Source organism: Camelus ferus, chromosome 32 (assembly GCF_009834535.1).
Source record: "Camelus ferus isolate YT-003-E chromosome 32, BCGSAC_Cfer_1.0, whole genome shotgun sequence".
Classification (NCBI taxonomy): domain Eukaryota; kingdom Metazoa; phylum Chordata; class Mammalia; order Artiodactyla; family Camelidae; genus Camelus; species Camelus ferus.
The window spans coordinates 4,481,414-4,502,264 of record NC_045727.1 but is presented as its reverse complement, the minus strand read 5'-3'; the positions used below and the strand labels follow the sequence as shown (position 1 = coordinate 4,502,264).

Below are 20,851 nucleotides of genomic sequence, written 5' to 3'. Positions count from 1 at the left end.
TGTGAGGTGCCGAGGGGTGATGGATAATTCTACTAAGGCTCAACTGCTCTCAGGACTGAGGCTTCTGAGGAATCTGCCTTCCTCTCTTCTGTTGGAGGTGGTTCGCACGCCACCCCCCACCCCCACTGCCAAATCATCCTCAGAGCTGCAGTCACCTGTCAGTTCTCTCAAAGTCCAGGAAAAGAAAACCATACCGTAAACGCCCGGCGCACTCAGAGGGAGCTCACACTGCATCTGCTGCTTGGGCTCCAGGAAGCGCAGAGACAGCCCGGCCCCGCTTACCATTCCCCGCTCCTCACAGCTGCCTCCAGCCCACTCCGGCCTCCCTGAGGTCTCCGAGGACTCCGCAGAGCATGTAGGAGAAGGAACCACAAGACTCGGCTGAACTCCAAGTACAAACTTTATTTCTATTACAAGGATGTTAATAATAATAGTAAAATTAAAAGAGGGGGAGGGGGCTCTGACACTTGGTCTTCAGAGCAAGCCAAGAGCTTGGGCCTCAGTTCAGATTAGGACAGAGCCTGGCACAGCCCTGAGGGGGAAAGGGAGCCCCCGGCCTCCTCCAACAGAAGGCAGTGAAGACGAAGAAGCGTGCTCCCCATCAGAACAAACGGCAGTGATGCCAAATGCCAGAGAAGCAGATTAAAACAAAACACCTAATCCACTCACCTATACCTCAGCTCATCTCCGAAAGCCTTGCTCCTAACACGTATTGCAACTGGCCTGAACGCTTTACCAAAGCTCCTCCACACATACCAGGGGCCCAAATTCTAGAGTGGGGATGGGCAGTACACAGGAGAGGTTACCCAAACGTTCCCAAATTTAGGCCCCCGCAGGGAGGAGCATCACCTCACTGGTGGGTACCAGGTTCCCAGAACCCTCTCTTCCTTACACCAGGACCACACAGCACCAAGAAGCAGCGGTGACAGTATGTCAGAAGATGGAGCCCTGGTGGGCTGAGAGGTGGTAACTTACATTTCTGTGCTGCCAAAAGGCAGCAGCTAAAGCTGAAACATTCTCAACAGCCTCCCTGCTAACCCTCCTCCCTCAAACCCCCAAACTCCCACAGCACAATCTCAAAAGACACAAAATGGCCATAACCTAGAAAAAGTTAAAATCTGTAAGATCGCCCCTTCCTGCAGAGCTCGAGGAGCGGGGCTGCAGCGCAGCGAGTTGTGTAGAGGAGGCAGAACCAACACGCAGGCTGTCTGCAGACGCCGCTACTCTTCCTCCCCCTCCTCCGCGTCTCCAGCTCCCTGCTGCTTGGGGGCTTTTGCCTGTTGAACAATAGAACACAAGTGAAGTTTACAGAGAAAGGGAGAAAGCAGCACTCCTGAAGAGCCCCAGAAACACCAAGCTTTTATGGAAGCCTCCTTGTGAAAGGCCCAGAGAACAATCCTTCAGCCACAATCGGCCTACACCCAGCTGCCTCTCGGACCTCAAGACCCACAGCAGCCCACCCACGTCTGAGTCCTCGCTGAGCACCGCAGGCTGGAGCCCGCTCACCTTTGCGGTCCTGTTGCGGAAATTGGTGGTTGTGGGGGTGCCCCGGGGATTCCTGCCACCTTCACTCCTACCACTGAAAGAGAAGGATTGGAAACTAGTTCCTGAGATGCCCCTGAGCAAAGGTCAGAAAACTTGGAACAGAAAGAGCTGGAACCAGAACAAAGCAGCTCTGCAGGAGCAGGTGAAACTAATGAACAAAAAAAACCACACAAAGCAAAAGAGCATTTGGAATCAGGCCACAGTACAATCAAAGTCCACACCCCCACGTTCTCCTGAGCTACCTCCAAGCTCCACTCCCAGGCCTCTGGTTCTCACCTTGCTCCGTATCTCCCTGAAGGCCCACGAGGGAAAGAGTGCACAAGGTTTTCTGGGTAGAGACTCCGAACAGGGTGAATGGCTGGAACGTGCCCAGGGGCCAAGGCCCCGTTCCGGCTGCTCCGACTGCAGCCCCGCATGCCCTGGCTGTCTGAGTTGTTGAGCTTTGGTGCGCGAGGAGGGCTGGGCTGGCACACGGCCCTGGTGCCTGACGTGGATGTTGACAGGCGGTTCGAAGTAGCTGTCATATTGTTAGTGGGTCTGCTGGGGGGAAGAGGGTAGGTGGGCCCTTTAGCCGTTTTCTGCTTGAGATCATCCATGTAACCAGAGGACAGGTCTCCTGAGAAGAGAAAAGAGCACCAGCTTCAGGGAAAAGGCTGCTCTTGCTACTAAAGCTGGATTCGGGACAGGAACAAAGGATCCTGGGTAAAAGACGACTGCCCTACCCCTAGAGGATGCTGAAACCCACGTCTCCAGGACAGGCTTGGGAACATTAATCCACACAGTATAGCACCTAAGTCCTCAAGCACAGCCTCCTGACTAGTCAACAACAGTGTGCAAGCAAACCTTGAAAAATAATTTCTAATCGGCTTTGTAGCAATTGAGTTTCAAAAACAGATTACTTGCTTAGTCACGAGACTATTAAATAATAACAACACGGATAATAAATTTGAGTGCCCTACTCTAGTTGAGCATATTTCAACTAGAAGCAGGCACCCAGGGCAGCCACAGTTAAGGTCTGAAAATGATCTCCAAATTACCCACTAAGGGCACCGACAGGAGACCGGCAGCTGAATGAGCACTCACTCCGAAGCACGTCTCATGGCAGTCCCCAAAGCCATTACCCTACAAACCTCCACTCGAAACAGCTCAGTCTAACACGGGGCCACAACTAGCCACAAGGGAGTCCCCAGTGAGATCATACTGTACTTGGTAACTCAGGATACAGGCAACCCCCATGTCAGAAGAGCAGAAGAGAAGAGGGAAGCAGGCCCGAGGCAGCAGCCAGTCTGCGGAATACCCTGGTGTCTGACACGCCTCTTGGGCAGCTCTGGTGAGGTCTCCCGAGGCTGGAAATCTGGTCTAGGAATCCCCTCTGACACATGGCTGTTTGTTGTGGCTGGGCGCTGGTCACACTGGTCCTGACAGCAACAACAACAAATTAGAGAATTAGTACCTCTGCGCTGAGTCATTCCTAGAAGAGAGGGAGCAGCAGGATGAAAGGAAAGAAAAGCAGGTGGGTGCACACACCTTATCTGGGGGGGCGAAGGGGCAGACGATGGGGCAGGATAACTCTGACAATCACTGAGAGGAAGGGACTGGGACTAACAGACAAACGCATCTGGAACAGACCAGTCATTCCTGCCAGCGCTCAGTGCACTGACAGAAGCTGTCTCTGATTTGTGTACGGATGAGGGAAGGGTTGGTCTTGGGAGCCTGGAAAAGCAGGTCTACATTTTGACCACAGAGAAATCTGCACTGTTGCTTATTTTGTAGTCCCCCTAGGAGACAGCAAGCAGTTACTTATCTACTGCCTGATCCAAAAACAGAAGTCTTTATCACAGACGTGAAATGTGTGGTGTTCCAGCAACAGCTTTATAGCGTCAGCCACAGGAGCGCCCCTGAAGTACCTTCAGTGTTAGCTCCCACTAACAAGCAAGATGGGCCAGAAAAAGTATTTTCCACTAAGACCCTGGAACCCTACACTGCAAAAGCTGAAAAGGGGCTTCAGATTATCTAATCTAACTCCTTCATTTACAGACGTCCCAGTGAGGGAACAGGGCCTATCCAAGGTCAAACATAAGGGCAAAGCTAGAACTAGATCCCGGTCTCCTGGAATGCAAGACACAAATGCCACCCCAACAGGAAGAAGCCACCTGGTCAGAGGTAGAACACATCAGTGACCTCAGGGAAGCTCTCCTCTAACCCCTCTGGGAAGCCCTCCACGCCTGCTTAAATGGAGTCCTGGTTCCCTGGACCTCACCTAGTGATATGATGATTTCCATTGCCAGAAGGCCTGGAACTGTATACCTCATGCAGCTCACAAAACAAGGCGTGGCCAGTAGAAGGATCAGGTACACATGCAACTTAAAGGCCAAAGCAGCATTCTCAGCTCTGAAAGCCTGCAGCTCGCTCACAGAGGATCAGCAGCACGGGTGAAGGGGACGGGGCCTCCGAAGGTTCTTACCTGGTGGTGGAACAGCACCTCCTCTTCCAGCTGCACCCCGCAGAATTCACACGGGATGATGACGCTGTCCTCCACAGGAGGTGAGCTGCTCAGCCCCATCAAAGAGTCAAACTGGTTACTCGCAGCCTGCTGCATTAACTTCTGGAAGATGACCTCAGGGTCCTCCACCCCTTTGGGGGAAGTTCTGCCCACACTGAGCGGAGGTAAGGCACATGGAGGGTTACAGCTTGTCTGTCTCAAAAAACACAGGTTTAAAAAAAAAAAAAAACAGCAGCGGTTAAGGAAAAAACTACATTCTGAAAATATTTTCTAGAAGTCACACAATTTTAATAATGCTTAATATTGGGGATCCTAAAGGGAAACCAAAAAGGGTCAAGGGAACGCAGATGGAACACTCACTTTGCTTTTTTATTTTAAGTGTTTCTGTTCTGTTTTAATTTTTTTATCATATGTATGTGATTATTCTTTTCAAATTAACTCGAAAAGATTCAAATTCTTCCCACGGCCATACAGTAAGAGAGGCCCAAGCATTCTTTGTTATCCCTATTCATGTATTTTCTGATCCTGCTCCCAAAGCAAATACCAGATGTATTTGTTCCACTTGTGGGGGGTGCATTTCCACCCAGAGCACAGGGACCACTTAATATTACAGAAGTGCCAGACTAGACCAAACCAAGTCAGACAGTAAGAGTGTTGAGGGGAAAAATGTCTCCTTCCACCAGGTAATCTTCCAACACAAAGGCTATTCCCTGATCGTTCCTAAATAGCTCAAGAACTTTCAGTCATTCAAAAATACCTGACAGCTTTCACTTACCAGGTATCGAGAGATTCAGAAACTAAGAAAACCCAGAACCTACCCTCAAGGAACTCAGTCTAGAGGTGCAGACCAACAGGGGATCAGCAGACCACATCACAGGGTGAAGGGGACAGGCTAAGAGCGATGTGGGCTTCTGGGGAGCACACAGGTGGGACACCCCTGGCCTAGCCTTCAGAGTGTTCCACAGGATGGTCTCCTGAGAGTCATATCTGAACCACGTCTGTAAGTAAGGGCTGTGTGCTGCTGGGTGTGTCACAGAGGCAGGGGCAGAAGGCCATGCATCTCCAGGCAGAAAAAGTAAAGTGCAAGAGACCCCTGACCCTTCCAGAAAACTGCAAAGACTTCAGGACGGCTCTAGTAAATCACAACGCGGCCTGAGAGGAGACCAGGTTACAAAATGGTCAGCAGAGATGTACACTATCACCACAGTACGGAGGGAGCAACTGGGCCTGGTGGCATGAACAGTGCTTTGCCCAAGAGGGAACAAGCTGAGTTCTCATACCCACATGTCAGTCACAAACACCAGAGTTAAAAACACAGTTGCTACCCCATCATAGTAGCTGTATTAAAAGTTTGCTCAACTTCACGGGGCCTACAACACCAATTATGGCCTGTACGTGTCCATTCTTAAAGCTTAAAGCCCTCAGTAACTCACAACACACCTGATGGTCAATCAGCAGGTCCTCTGGGTAGAGCTCCTCACAAAATTCACAAGGCAACATGGTCTCATCAGCCGCACCTAGGTATCAGGCCACACAGTCAGACTCAAAATGAACAAAAACAACTTGATTCAATTTTTTACCTACCTTGGGAGGTTTGATAGGAAAGTTTGACTTCCTTTGCAATTTCTTAGACATAGCAATTTGTGGGGCTGTAGATCCTCAAAGTGAAACCATCTAAGAGACAAACCCTAAGCAAAAAACTTCCACTACAGAAAGAGAATTACTTTTCACCATTTCTGAGGAGCAGTAAAGTAGTAGTTTACCCACTATAAAGGAAGAAATGTACGTGTGTCATTACCCTAGGCACTAAGAGCCTTTTGCGCATTATTTCAATCCTCAGGAAAAACTTACAAAATAGATCCAGATGACCCTCATTTTACAGACGAAGGCACTGAGGCTCATATATCACATTGGCAGACAAATATCCTGAACAGAAAAACCCTCCCAGCACAAAGTACAAAAAAAAAGGTGTTAAATAAAAGTAATTTAAATGAGTAAATAAGAGCAATTTTAAACCTAGGATTCCCAAAACACAAGAGCCTCAGTGAGACTTTGAACAAGTAGAGGGTGAACAGTGAGAAGAGGCAAGGAAGCTTGCCTGCCTAGGTTCTAGCTCTACAGAGAAGAAAGAAAAATCTCCAATAAGGAATAGTAACCAGAGTTTGGCCTTTACATGGGTTTGAGTGGAGAATCTACATTTATGTTTTTACATACATTCACATTGCACAGTTTTAAGAAGCTCAATTTAAAATATCTATCCCAGTCAGTAGTAATCCCAGGTGTCTGCTGGAGGCATATATAAATAAATACCCTCAGAGGAACACACCCGAAAACTTAACGTTAACACACACACATACACATACAGGCAGGCAGCAAGCCACCATGAGTGAGTCAGCAGAAATAACAAATTGGAAAAACCAGACTTTAGATGTATTTTCAGACACAATAGAAAAATAAGTATATTTAACATGTTTAAAGATATGATAGGAGAATTAGACCACGACCACAGAGGTAAAAGAGATTATTTTTAAAATGATGAAGCACACTGAAGAAAAAAGAATCAAACAGAACAAATGAAAAATATATATATACAATCATTAGAGCGAAAGTCTCAATAGACATACTAAACGACAGACTAAGAAGACAGATAAGAAATTACCCAGAATGCAGCAGAAAGGGCAAGGAAATGGAAAATGCAGGTAAAGAAACCGAGGACAGAAAGAAGTCTAACAAACCTACACGGAATTTAAGGAGAGACTACGGAGCATGGAAGACACGCAAAAAAAATAGATGAAAAATAGTAAATTTAGAATCAGGAAGGCCATTAAATCCCAAAAACTTTAAAGCAAGTGAAATCATCAGGAAACTGCAGAATCCCAAAGACAAAAAGATCTTAAAATCTGCCAGACAGAATAAGAGAGAGCCACCTACAGAGAAATAACAAACTAACAGATGACTTCTCTATAACCAACAACAGAATAAATAAAATAGTTATCTTCAAAGAACTAAGACAAAATAATTGGTAATCTAGAACTGTATGACCAGAGAAACTATCAATATGAAGACAAAATAAAGATGCTTTCAGACAAACCAAAAGAGAGAATTTACAATCCATAGAATTTATAAAGAATTCACCTCAGGAAATATATCCTAAAAGGAAGTTTGGAGAAACAAGGAACCATGGATGAGCAAAGAAAATGGTAAATATATAATAAATAAAATGATTAATGGAATGAGTATATAAAACAAGAAATGTCTATATCATTTATAAATTCTAAGGGTACTGTATTAATTAAGAGAAGTGTGATACGTTGATTAAATTTAGTCTTTGCTAAGTTAAATATTAACATGCTAAAATTTCCAGGGCAACCACTACAGGAACAGAGACAAGAGAATAAATTAGAAGCTAGCAGAAAGATGGAATGAAACATGCAAACAAAGAAAAGTCAATAAAGTAATCTAAGAAATGGCCAAGAAAGGAAAAAATAAAACTACACTAAATGCAGACTCTTCACTTGCCACAACTATGCTACTGTGATTTTACTTTCTTCACTAATCTAAATGCTCTGATAGAAGTCAAGTCTGAACCGCTGATAAGAAGACTCACGATGAAAAGACACTGCTCAGAGTTTGGAAAACACTTTATGTGGGACTAGGACATTTTCCTAAGGGAAAGAAGCAGCAGCTATTAAAACAGAACAGGTCAAAGGTAACAAAAGGAAGACCTGAATATCAACATTCCATAAAGGGCTGCCACACTTAGACATGGAAAAGACTACAAAGCTAAACACTGAGAAGCCTTGTTCTGCTCCCCCAAATTCAGGATGTCTCCCTAATAAAATCAGCTCTCAAACAATCCCACTGTATTATACATTCACATATTTTATACACAAAGAATATAAAGCTATCTGAGACCTCTGGGGAGAACTGGGAAACTCACCAGTGGGTGAAAAAGACATGTTCCCTTTTACACACCTTTTACTATTTTCTATTTTTATTACATATGCAAATTATCTATTTTTACACCCCCCCCAATACAAAGCATTATTTTTAAGGGAGAAAATACAGCCTAAATAGTAGTTTTTCAGCCTGTGGGGACATAACCTTCTAAGACATCAGAGACTCATCTTCCACAGTCTTTGAATCTACATGTTAACCAGCCACTGTCTAGAGTAGACCGTAAAAAAAAAAATACTGCACATGTATTTACTATTCTTCAAAGTAATGTAATTTATTGTAATTAAGAATATACAAAAATTTTAAAAAGGAAAAATGTCATTGCCTATCCAAATTTCTGTTAACACTACCATTTATCTCCTTTAACCAGGCTATAGAAAGACCCAACTTCAATGCTTGGAGCCAGGACCAATTCCTATTTTATCAAAACCAACAAAATGTTAAGAGTTAATCCTACTGTTCTTGGAATCACTATCCTTACAGTGACATGAAGAAAAACCACAGCTGAGAGCTAATTCACTTTCAAGTCCCTAAAATCTTACAGCGTGAGGGTTTTAAATATGATATGCATTTCTCAAACATATTATTTTCTAAACAAAAGACCCAATGGGCGGTTCACTGCTCATAATCCAATTTTAATGTTTTAAACTTAGGGGGTCTTAGGGAGCAGGCTATAGCTCAGTGGCAGAGTGTGTGCCTAGCATGCACAAGGTCCTGGGTTCAATCTCCAGTAACTCTGTTAAAAAAAAAAACCATTTTTTTAAAAAACCAAAACCTAATTACCTCCACCCCTCCAAATCAATCAATCAATCAATCATAGGGGATTTTTCTTTTGGAGGGGGGATCAGGTTTATTTATTTATTATTTTTTTAACAGAGGTACTGGGGATTGAACCCAGGACCACCTGCATGCTAAGCCTGCACTCTACCATTGAGCTACATACCCTCCCCCACTTCAAAGCTTACTTTTAATTCATGAGTCCAGTAATACTAATAAAAAAGAATTGTTTTTAAGTGGGGGTGCGGAGGGAAGCAAAGTTCTCTACAGAAGAATGACAATAAACATAGAACGAAGGATAGGAACAGAAAAATTACCATTTTAAAATTGCCATAGTAATACTTGATTCAACCAAGAAACATCAGTGAATACTAAAACTGCTACATAAGACTGTGTAGATACCCTGTTCCCCAACAATCTAAAAATAACATCCTGCATATACCTATTATGATGTAAGAAGGCTACCTGTATAATGGAGATACCTGGCAGACCCCACTTAAATGAATAACTGGACAAACTGGCATCTTGAGGAAAACACAGCATGGCCAAATAGCATTCCTGCCAAAACTGTAAGCTGAATTTAAACATGGGAAAATAATCAGACAGATCTTAATTGAGAAAGAAATATTCTACAGAACAACTGGCCTGGACTCTTCAAAAATGCCAATGCCCTAAAGGAGAAAAGGGAGGTGGGGGGAGGGGGCTCAACTAAAAGAACCTAGAAAGAACTAAATGTAATGCACAATCCTGGATTTTCAAAACAAAACTAAAAAGGACACTATGTACAAGGAGGGAACCTTCCTGACAGTGATATTTGAGAGTGCCCTTGTTCTTAAGAAATTCATCTTAAGATGCAGGAAGGATTTAGGGATAAAATATTATGTCTGCAAAGTATTCTCAACTGGTTCACAGGGGAAAAAATACAAAGAATAGTAAAATAAAAAAATTAAAGTTGGTGAATACAAATGAGGGGTATACAGATACTGGCTGTACTATTCTGACAATTTTTAAAAATGAAGAGTTGGGGAAAGCTAATAAACAAAATAAAAAAAATTCATTTTCATAAAAACTTTCCATTTTAAACGAATTGTTTAGTGTTAAGTCTTTAAAAAACTGTACAGAAAGAGGCTAGTGCAGAATAAACAAACCTACCCCTTATGTCATCCAGAGCATTGGGACCTTCACGGGACTGGTCTGCCTCACATATGACCCTCCAGAAGTCCTGCTCTGCCATGCTGGGGGCCTGGCCTTCATTCTGCAGACTTAGGGCCAACATGAAGTCCAAGTTCGCACTGTCTTCACCACCCTCTTTGGGGGTCCGTCGGCTTCTATTCCTTTCCTGCCTTTCTTGTTCTTCCACTGCGGAAAAAAAAAACCAACCAATATTCAAGATACATTAGAGGTACTGCCATCCGTCAACTCAAGTCCATGCCTAGCAAATATTCAAGGTTTATAGGAATCTGTGCAGGAAAAGAGGTCCAGCCCTTCAGTTCTTACAGGACTCCATATATTAAGTGCCATGGTAAAAGGCTCCATTATTATTCTAATTATTTTATTAATAAGCAATATTAATGAGCTATAACTGAGGCAGATACTATGCTAAACATTTTACATGTATTTTCTACATTATAGCAGAATGGCTTTAAAGCATGGGGTCAGATTGCCTGAATCCAAATTCCAGCTCTACTACTTAACTATGCTCATAAACCGGCTGCGAGCACTAAATGAGTTAATACCTGCAAAGCACTTTGCAAATGCCTGAAGCACGCAGGGCATGCTCAATAAATGTTAGCTATTAACAGCATCATCATCCATCAACCCTGCCATCCAAGAGTAATCCAATAGCAAAGAGGTTCTGTTATTCTCACCTATAGGAAAGTTAAGTGTTCTTCCTCATGCTACCTAGCTACAGTCAGGTTTCTATAATTAAGATTTATTTGGCTCCAAAGCCCTGTTCCCATTTGCCCTGAGATCCTGATGTCATTCCAGTTTTCTAATCCCAAACGCAACTCACGTAGATTATTCTGAATTGGAAACCGGGCTGTCACGCTCCTTTGGTTGGTGGTCCTGGTATGGAAAAGGTCAGATTCAAAGGCTCTCAGGGGCCTTCGAGGTAGCCTTATGGGTGGGTCCAGAGCTTCAATTTGTCTGAGTTGGGATGCAATCCAGATCCCATCTTGACCCCAAGATTCATCATATGCATTAGGTGGCATGGCAACCTCGTCTCTCTTCTCCTGTCCATCTCTCCCACAAACGTCAGGGTGAGTCTTCAAATCTTTCACCAGGACATTGCGCCCACAATTGCCACACAACTCCGTCCGGGCACCACAGTAATCTTCATGGTCCTTCAGTTTGAGAACAGAAAGTTCCAAATCACAGTGCTGGCAAACGGCAAGCCGTAGAGGACACTCAATCTCCTGCAACACAGAATAATGAGGCAGTTAACATGCAAATCTAAGACAGGCCATGTTTTAGTACAGGGCAAGGAAAGCAAAAAGTATTCACAACAATACTCGCTTCCAACCCTGCTCTGCCTGACATGATTTTCTATGTATTTAAGAGTTACAGCTTCCCTCTTTGTCCTGCCACCAGGTTCTACAAAAGGGAAACTCTTATAAGGAATTTATTCAGTCACCCTCTCATCACTTTGTGCACACATTACAAAGTAACCCACAATCAGCCTGAGAAGTACAGGAACAAAAAGCACACCAATTCATATAAGCTTGTCAAAGCTCCCCTCAGACCAATTTCCCCTTACTACTCCAATTTGTCTTAAGTACCTGGCAATGAAGAAAAAGGACTGCTCTTTAGAAAGACATTGATTTTTCTAATCTGCACATCCACACATAGGACTGGCTTTAAATTAACGAAATAAACCAAGAATCACCAATGAAGATGACCCAAGAATGTGAATGTACTCAGCAGATGATGGACAATACTTTCACATTTAATTTGAAATGGTCATTAAAGCACTAAATAATTTAAAAGATTAAAAGGAATGTTACTATGATATGGTCATTCCAAAACTTGGGAACTTAAGCTAAGAACTTCAATATCTACAACTGTCAAAGCCTGACTTGCAAGAATGTTAAGAAATACTTTGTTCTTTTTGTTGTTGTTGTTTTTGTTTTTAGGAAATACTTTGTACTTGTACTTTTATGATGATTGGTGTATCACCATGTGACTCCCAGAAATAGCTGGGAGAGAAACTAGAAGAGGAGGGCAGTTGATTGGAGGTTGTTTTATGCACCAAGTAGATGTTAAAAGTCACAGAAATACTCATTATTATTGTTTTTTGCTTGTTTGTTTTAGTTTTGAAGGGTTTTTTGTGGGGGGGTGGGGATTAGGTTTGTTTATTTTTTTTAATGGAGGTACTGGGGAATGAACCCAGGATCTCATGCATGCTAGGTATGCACTCTACCACTGAGCTATACTCCTCTTCATTATTATTAACATAACCTCAATCATAACCCCTCTTGCTGGTTTGGCCTAGTAAAACAAAGGTCAAATGCTTAAAAAAATTAATGAAATGTGCTAAATTATTTATGAGACGTTTATCTCTGAGCTGTGGGGTCATGAGTTATTCTTATTTTCTTTTTATATTTTCCAAATTTTTTACATTGAATATATGAGTCACCTTTTAAACTAGTAATTCATTTATAATTTTAAGTCACAAAAAATGAAATGCACGTATCTTAAGTGCATACCTTGATGAATTTTTATATATGTATTCACACTCCTGTGTGACCACCAACTAAACACTTCCTGGGATTTTTTAACTGGTGAATATGCTCATTCAATATATAAACTCATTCAACTATGGCCAGTTTTATTTCAACTAGGGGCCACATGATACTATGTTTTCTCTCATCAAATGTTCTCTGAGAATCTCTAGGTGTAAACAACATGTTATCTAAGTGATGGAGAAGTCAAAATGAAATTACAAGATGTAAGTAAGGCAGGCTTTGTGCTAAAGAGGTCATATCACACTATCCAACCCCAGGCTTGGTTTAGTGCTCAGTGAGCCTGCCAACAGCCAGACCCCAGCAGAAATGACTCAGTTCCAAAGAGAAAGGCTCTGAGGCTTGAGCACAAAGCACAACAGCCATTCAGCCAAATCTAGCAGCAAATAGTTAAAGCTTCAAATAGGCTTTGAGTGGCAGTGTGCATGGAGCTGGTGGAGAACAAACTCAACAAGACTGGCTTTCTGCTCTGCATGTGGCTCTGTAACCTTGGTAGGACTAGCCCCATGGTAACTCACTCCCTTCACAATGCAGGGAAACCTACCTCATGCTTCTTTAACTGCCTCTTCTCCAACTTCTTGTTACATTTGCAGGTCACCTAGGGTTAAGAAGTAAGAATCAATAAATTGGCTTTGTGACAATATGCTCACTTGCTATTACACAATAGCAAGTATAATCCATTTATGAACGTTTGAATACTTGGTGGTTCACCTGACAGTGTTCTGTAGCCATGTGAGTCTCCATGTCAGATTTGGGAAATGGTTCCTTGCAGATAGGACACATACCAATGTTCCTTTGACAGTGGATCTCATGGATGATAAAGTTAAACACAGGAATTTCTTTTTTGCTACAGAAATAGATCAAAGAAAAAGGCAAGAATTACTGGCATCTATACCCAGAGGTATCACATGGAAATCTGTCCTGTCTAACCTTTAGTCTCCATTACTTTTCTTTAGTGAGTATCTAATGTACTATTACTGTTACTACCCCTGCTTTTCAAGAATTAACTCCTGAAGGTTTTGAGTCTTCTGTGCAACACTGAGTTATCAGTGCTAATACACTACCTCTAAAAGCTCAGACTCACTTTCTAGATGTCAGAGCCACAACCAATAACAGGAAGTCAGATGCCAAGAAGAGCTGAGCTAGGCATCCAACCATGCCCCAAAGCACAATGATCCACTCCAGGAGTACTTAAAAAAAAAAAAATTTCACTACCAGTCTCAGGTAGGTTTAATCCCATTAGATTTTATTCCACTAAAAGTCAAACCAAAAAGAGCAGATGCCAGCTTTGGGACAGTCAATGGAGAAGACAAACTTGCCTACTTTATGTCCCACATGTCTTTCAAAGCAGGCTGGATGCTAGTTGGGAACAAGCTCTGGCTGGGCTGGTATAAATGTCACTGCAGAAATGTACAAAAATGAAATTCTGAACCCCTTCCCCCAGTCCTGTCACCTCATTCGTTCTTTGCCATTCTCCTTGAGTTTAAGGTATCCAATTAAAGACCATATCTAAGTTAAGAAAGGGGAAGATACGACAATCCTGACTGAAAAAGATCATTTAAATTTAACAAGAGTATATATATACACAAACAAGAGGCACATAATATTCAAAGGCCTTCTATTTACTTATTTGGTTATACCCATTAGGAAACTCCAATTCCACAGTCTAACTAAAGAATGCATTAAAATAATGCGCCTATAGCACAGGGAAATAGATTCAAGATCTTGTAGTAGCTCACAATGAAAAAGAATATGAAAATGAATATGTGTATATTCATGCATGACTGAAAAATTGTGCTGTGCACTAGAAATTGACACATTGTAAACTGACATTGTAAACTCAAAAAAAAAAAAGCTGAAAAAAAAAAAAAAGAATGTGCCTATAAATATGTCACCTAGAATAAATTTTCAGAAAATAAAATACTAAATAGGATAAATAGCTAGTTACAGAATAAATTTTTTTTCAGATTTTTTTTGGGGGGGGGTAATTAGGTTTATTTATTTACTTATTTTTGGAGGAAGTACAGGGGATTGAACCCAGGACCTGGTGAATGCTAAGCATTTGCTCTACCACTTGAGCTATATTCTCCCTCACCCACAACAAATCTTTAATAACCCATTTTGCCTCGGAAGCTAAATACTACAGAAATCTTCTCCCACACTAAGTTGTAGATAGCTTACTGCTCTTACATAATCTTCATACATAGTCTAAGAAACATTTCAAAGTAGGATGACTGATATGCCTCCAGCTATAGTCATACTCCCAGTCTGAAAGACCAAGACACCAAAAAATACAAATTCATTTTCATCCAAAGGTAGAACTATTAAGGTAGTTCTCATGCTAAAACTGGAAGGTGACACAGAATAACAAATGTAAAAGATGGGAAGGAAACTAACAGATAAAGAGGGAAACTACCAATGTTTTGACACATTTAATTTCCCCCTTTTCTCCAAAATTTCCAGCTCTCTAAGGAAACCACTGGCTTTAAATTCAGCCTAACTATCTCAAAACTGTAGAATATTAAAATATACAGTGGAAGGAGCTATAAATCAAAGTTACCATTTAAATCTATTAAATCAATAAATATTAAAATTAGTAAATCCCACTACTAAAGATGTTATAAAACTAGTACTTTAATTCATCACCTATGGTAGTGTAAAACCACTGATTATAAACAGCCTAAAAATATGTTTCTAGGACCATAAAATTATATGCTTTTTAACCCAGTAGTCCCACTCTTGGGATTATGAAGATTTTCATTTAGAGTGCCATAAAATGGTAAAAAACTGAAAACCATTAAAAATGTGTAAACAAGGAAACAGCTAAGTTAAATATGGTACACCAACAACATGCAAGAAGCAGAGCTGTATGCTGATTGCAAATCCTCTGTGCACAGATGCCATGAAAAATTAAAGCCAGTAATTACTGATTACGGTGCTAAGATTCTAGATTCTTTTTTCATAATTTTGACAGTAATTTTCTTAACAGCAAAAGTCAAGAAAATGAATGTCTAGTTTTTATTTTACAGATCTATTTAGAATAATCTCCTGACATAGAGCATTCTGCACACATAAGGCCACTAAAATTTTAGAATTAAAACAGAAAATATTAAGGACCACAAAATAATAACATAAAGAAGCAAGAATCAAAGGCAGCCGTCAGGTTAAGACCACAGAGCAGTATTTACTACTACACATTTTCACCTATTCAGATACCCTGAAAGAAAAAGATAAACAATATTTACAACAATTACATGAAACAGCTGCCTGATGGTTTTCTTTTTAAATTTAACTGCCAAGATAGTCCCACCAAACATTACAAAGCAGACAAAATACCAATACATTTGCTTCCTACCTACAGATAATATCAAGATGGTTTAAGTGAGATAAATGAGAACACAATTCCATTCTAGATAAAACCGCTAAAAGCCTCAAGGAAGGACTAGCAAAGCTACAGATGAAATCTCATTTTAGATAGAAATGACTGAAAGGCAAGCCAAGGCTTCCAGAAAAATCCCCAAACACAAGGAGCCAGAGATTAATTCTTTAATACATGCAAAGATAAAAAGTCAAAATCTTTTAACATTGAAACCCTGTTTCCTAGAACCGAACTCTCCCATCAAACAGACAATACAGTAAGAAAAGAGATAACATGCAAAAAACATCTTCAATCACGATAAACTATTCTTTTTACTGGTCCAGTAGGTCTAATTGCAGCTAGTATTTTTTGAACAACAGAACAACAGAACAACAGAAATATGGCTTAGGGAACAACAGAAATATGGCTCTAAAGACAAAATTTTAAAGCCTGGAATTTAAACAGGGCTACTTAGATAGGAGGTTTGTGCTGGCTTAATCAGCTTTCCATGCTAATCTGCTTTTTTTCTTTAAATAAATTGCTTGGGCTCCAAATAACCTTGTTTTCATTAGCTTTCCATTAACTTACACTCCCCACTTTTTTTTTTTTTAACTCCCTTAGCATAGTTATTTATATATTGTCCTAGGTTTGAGATTCCTTCAGTTGGAGTGGACTGATAAAATAAGAATATCTTAACTGATGTCAAAGCCAATATGTCTGTTTTCTTATAAAATCACAATGTTTCCTTGTGATTTTTTGTATCACTGGTTATTATACTTTGGATCTCAAACAGTACATATAAAACCCAAACAAAGTTTAAAAAGTTTTTAAAATGGCAAAAGTAATAGTGGCACAGTAGGAAAAAATACCCTGTACAGCAAGACACCTTCACAGAAATGAAATCTTAATTCCACGCAGGGAAAGAATATTGTGCCCAGCAGCTGCTCTGATTATATCCTAATGCCGTCAAGAAGCTGAGAAGAAAAAGGCAATAAAAAAAGAAAAATTTTTATCTGGCTCAACCTTTCACCAGTCTAGGTCGAACAACTTTTCTCATCAACATCTCTTTCCTTCTACCAAATTTGGTAAGTTAAACACAGCACAGGTAGCTCTGCCTTGCTTTTTTCTTTAGCTGTCAGTAACGGAACTCATATATTACTAAAACACAAGCTCTTGAGAAATCCCGACCAGGAACTGGCTGATTATCAGCTGCGCTAAGTTTCATTTCAGTAAGAAAGAGTTGCTCTTTCTTGTCACTCACGTGTGTCAAAAACATCAAAATAAAAAAGCCTGACATTCAAGTCTACACCCAGTCTAACAATTTTGGAATCATGAAATGATAATGATTAAACTAGACTCCTGAAAACTTTGACTTTTTTTTTCTTTAAGCAATGGAACATTCCCTCAGCAAAATTCTTTATAAAAACAATTAAGCTGCTCTGGTTGAACTGTTTTTTCACTACTAGACATAAAGCCAAGCTCACTAAGCCTTGCTCACAATCAACCTCAAGACAGCCACTGCAGCCATTCAGGGAAATCCTTGCAACACACATTGAAAGACACTGCTCGAGTCCAAATATTTCATTATATTTTTAGTACCTTTAAAAAAATATACTTTTCAGAAAGACAAAAAATAAATTCCCTTACCTCTATGTCAGAAAAGTGAGGCTCCAAAGCAGTCAAGTGACTTGCCAAAAGTCATTAACTAATTACAGATAGGAACAAGAGCCCTGACTCCCAGCTTCATCCTGTCACTCTAGTCACTACTCTATGCTACCTAAACTAAACTAACCAGCTTGTCAAATTTAAAACAAGCAATCTTATCCAAAATTGTTAAAAAAAAAAAAAGCTTTAGTCTCATATATTTGCACCACATACTATACAGCTCCAATTTTAACCTGCCAGTAAATAAATCAACTCTTTACAGAAGCTAGTTTGTCCTCATTCCAGAAACATTTCTTAGATTTCTTACCAGTTGTCACACAGTCGAGTGTCCTGGTCACCTTGAAATTCAGCCATCTCTAGATGTTCCTGAAAACAATAAAGTGTGATCTTTCAATTTCATTTCTGCTTTTAAGGATGACATGCAAAATACAGAAACAAACAGTGCACAGAAAATGTCACCGAAACCAGTGCATTTTATTTAATATCCAATACACTTGGGTTTTATCTTTTTATTATTTTTTGATTTTCATTTTAAAGTAATTTGACGTGCAAAAACAGTACAAAGAACTCCCACATACTGCATATATGTATATTCATGTATGACTGAAAAATGGTGCTGTACACCAGAAATTGACACAACATTGTAAACTGACTATAACTAAAAAAAAAAAAAAAAGAAAAAGAACTTCCACCTACTTCTCACTCAATACATCATAAATAACCATAGTAAAATTATCAAGTGCAGGAAATCAATACAATACTAGTAACTAATCTACAGATCTTATTCAAATTTCACAACTCATCCCACTAATACCCTTTTTCTGTTTCAGGATGCAATCCAGAGTCACATATGGAATTTAGTTGTTATTTCTCCTTAATCTTCTTTGATCTAGGGATTTCTTCAGTCTTTCTTCATCTTTCATAACCCTTGTTAAATATACTGGCTAGTTATTTTGTAGAATGCCCTTCAATTTAGGTTCATTTTATGTTTTCTTATGATTAGTACATTTTTGGCAAAAACACCATAGCAGTGATGTGGTGCTCATCTCAATGCATTACATCAGAAAGCACATTATATCAACAGCCTTATTAATACAGATGATGCTGCTGAGCACTTCATTGAGATAGTGCCAGGTTTCTCCAGTGTAAAGTTTTTCCTTCTTTCTAAACAAGATGTCAAGGCAGAAAGCAAAGTCCTGGCAACTTTATTACCAATATTTACTTTAGATTATCCTTTTCCGTGACGCAAAATGTTCTAAAATGCTTACCCCTAATGGGGCTCTCTAATGGTTTTGACATTTCCAAACTAACTCACGTTTCAAAACAAGTACTGTCATTTAACACACTAATTAAGTTAACATGTTAACCCTGTGTGCCACTTGTACCCTAGTACTAAAAATACTTTACAAATTAAAGAAATACAGTGTCTGATCTCTGATTTAACATAACAATTTAGTGATAGAGAAAAACAAGAAAAAAACCCAGATATACCTTAAGATGAATATTTTGATGGAAAAGTAGACAACTGGAGATGGAGTAAAGGGACTCTAGATAAAGGTGTGAGGGAAGACCTTTCTGAGGAGATGACATTCAAACTAAGACCCGAATTGCAAAGAGCCAGGCATGCAAAGAGTAAATAAGATAAACGATGCAGTTAAGGCAGTGGGCCTAAGAGTCAATGAGAGAAAGTACAGATAGATCCGAAAAAGCAAAATGAAAAAAGGGGAATCAGTCAGGACCTTATCATGTAGGAGACAAAGAATACTACTCAATTATATTCCAAGCTCAGTGGTAAACTACAGAAGAGTTTTAAACTAGGGAGTGACACTGTTCAAGATACCCACTCTGTTATGATGTAAATTAGCGTTAGAAAGCATCTACCTATGAAAATAAATTAAGTTGCCAAAAGCGGGAAGCCTCATACTTTTCCCAGGGCTGACCCACTGACCCTGGACGTGACCTATTTCAGCCCACTAAGCAGAGGCCAGAGCCTCGGATGAGGTGAAGTGCCCGGTTTTCTAGCTGCAAGGGGATTGGGATGACACGCAGGGCTCGGAGTTGGCCCCTCTGAGGGTCAAATTCTGGTTTGGCCACTCAGCAGATGTGCTGTGATTTACCCTCCCTGGGCCTCAGATTTCCCCACACAGACAAGTGACAATGGTCACTGTGAGGAGTAAATGAGCGAATGCAAGGAAGTGCTTTGGTAGCGTAAATTTCCTTCAAACCTTAGAAGGAAGCCCTCTTTTACAGATCGACCAGGATTCCCGGAATTTCCCTGTGCGCGAGGGGGTGGGCACACCACCGTACGGTCCAGACCCGGTACGAGGCGGTTTCCAACTGCCCCCTCCCCCAACGAGGTAGATGAGGTCGGAGATGCGGAGGGGAGAGGGCATCAGCTTCGCAAATACTAGCCACCATTTACTGTGCCTCTATTGACTGCCAAACGCTTTACATAGACAATCTTTCAATCCAGACCACAACCTACAAGGTGAACGTCATCCTCCCCTTTTCAGGGACCGCGAAAGCGAAAGTCCAGGGAGACAGTCGCCGTACAGTTGTTCAGGGCGGGGACACAACCCGGGTCCGTCGGCGTAGAGCCCGCACCCGGCCACCTGCGACCCCCTCACGCTGGCCGCTTGGGGCTCCGGCCCAGCTCCGCCCGGGGCGCGGCGCCCACGGCGGCGCTCCGGACGGCCGCCTCCCGGTCCCCCTGGGGCCAAGGCCGGGAAGGGGCGGTGCCGCCAGGGGCTGTCGAGGCTCCGGTTCCCAGAGAAAGTACGGCCTCCCCCACTGGCCAGAGGAGACGCCGCGGCGCAGGCATCTTTCTCCTTACGAGAAACGCCGACGAACCCAAGGCCCAGAAGCCCCTCACCCACACACCCCACCCTCGGGATGCCGGCCTCCTCTCGAACTGGAGGCCACAGGAAGCTCCCCAGGCGCGGCCCGTCGCAACTCTCACCCGGGAAGCGAAGAAAAACGCCGAGCGGACCAACCAGCCACAGACCTAGAACCTCCTCAGACAGCCCGGGCACTGAACAACGGCCCCCGAAGCCGCCTCACCACTTCCGACCGTCGCGGAGGAGCCTGCCCATTGGCCAGGGTCGGCCCCGGCTGTCTGCGCATTGGGTAGCACAGCTGTCGCTCCCAGAGTCCCGCCTTCTGCGAGCCGATTGGCCCCTCGGAGCGCTACGGGGCGTGTCCCTAGAAGTCCCAGCCCTTGCACATATGGAAAGGAGGGCAGAGACCTGAGCTATGAGCCTAGTTCAGGGTCCAACAACTGTCCCTGCCACAGGCTAATAATAT

The 20,851-nt window shown here is 41.8% G+C and overlaps 1 protein-coding gene across 1 annotated transcript; it reads right to left on the bottom strand.

The window, feature by feature from the left end:
- Positions 1-382: 382 nt before the first annotated feature.
- On the bottom strand, positions 383-20,630 carry TRAFD1 (TRAF-type zinc finger domain containing 1). Its single transcript, XM_032471590.1, has 12 exons — positions 20,508-20,630; positions 17,856-17,914; positions 13,237-13,372; positions 13,070-13,123; positions 10,797-11,199; positions 9,935-10,141; positions 5,489-5,565; positions 4,010-4,240; positions 2,843-2,963; positions 1,822-2,161; positions 1,507-1,579; positions 383-1,277 (listed from the first exon to the last, which is right to left on the bottom strand). Exons 2-12 carry the CDS (start codon positions 17,900-17,902, stop codon positions 1,221-1,223), a joined length of 1,746 nt encoding a protein of 581 aa, XP_032327481.1. The 5' UTR covers positions 17,903-17,914; positions 20,508-20,630; the 3' UTR covers positions 383-1,220.
- Positions 20,631-20,851: the final 221 nt, after the last annotated feature.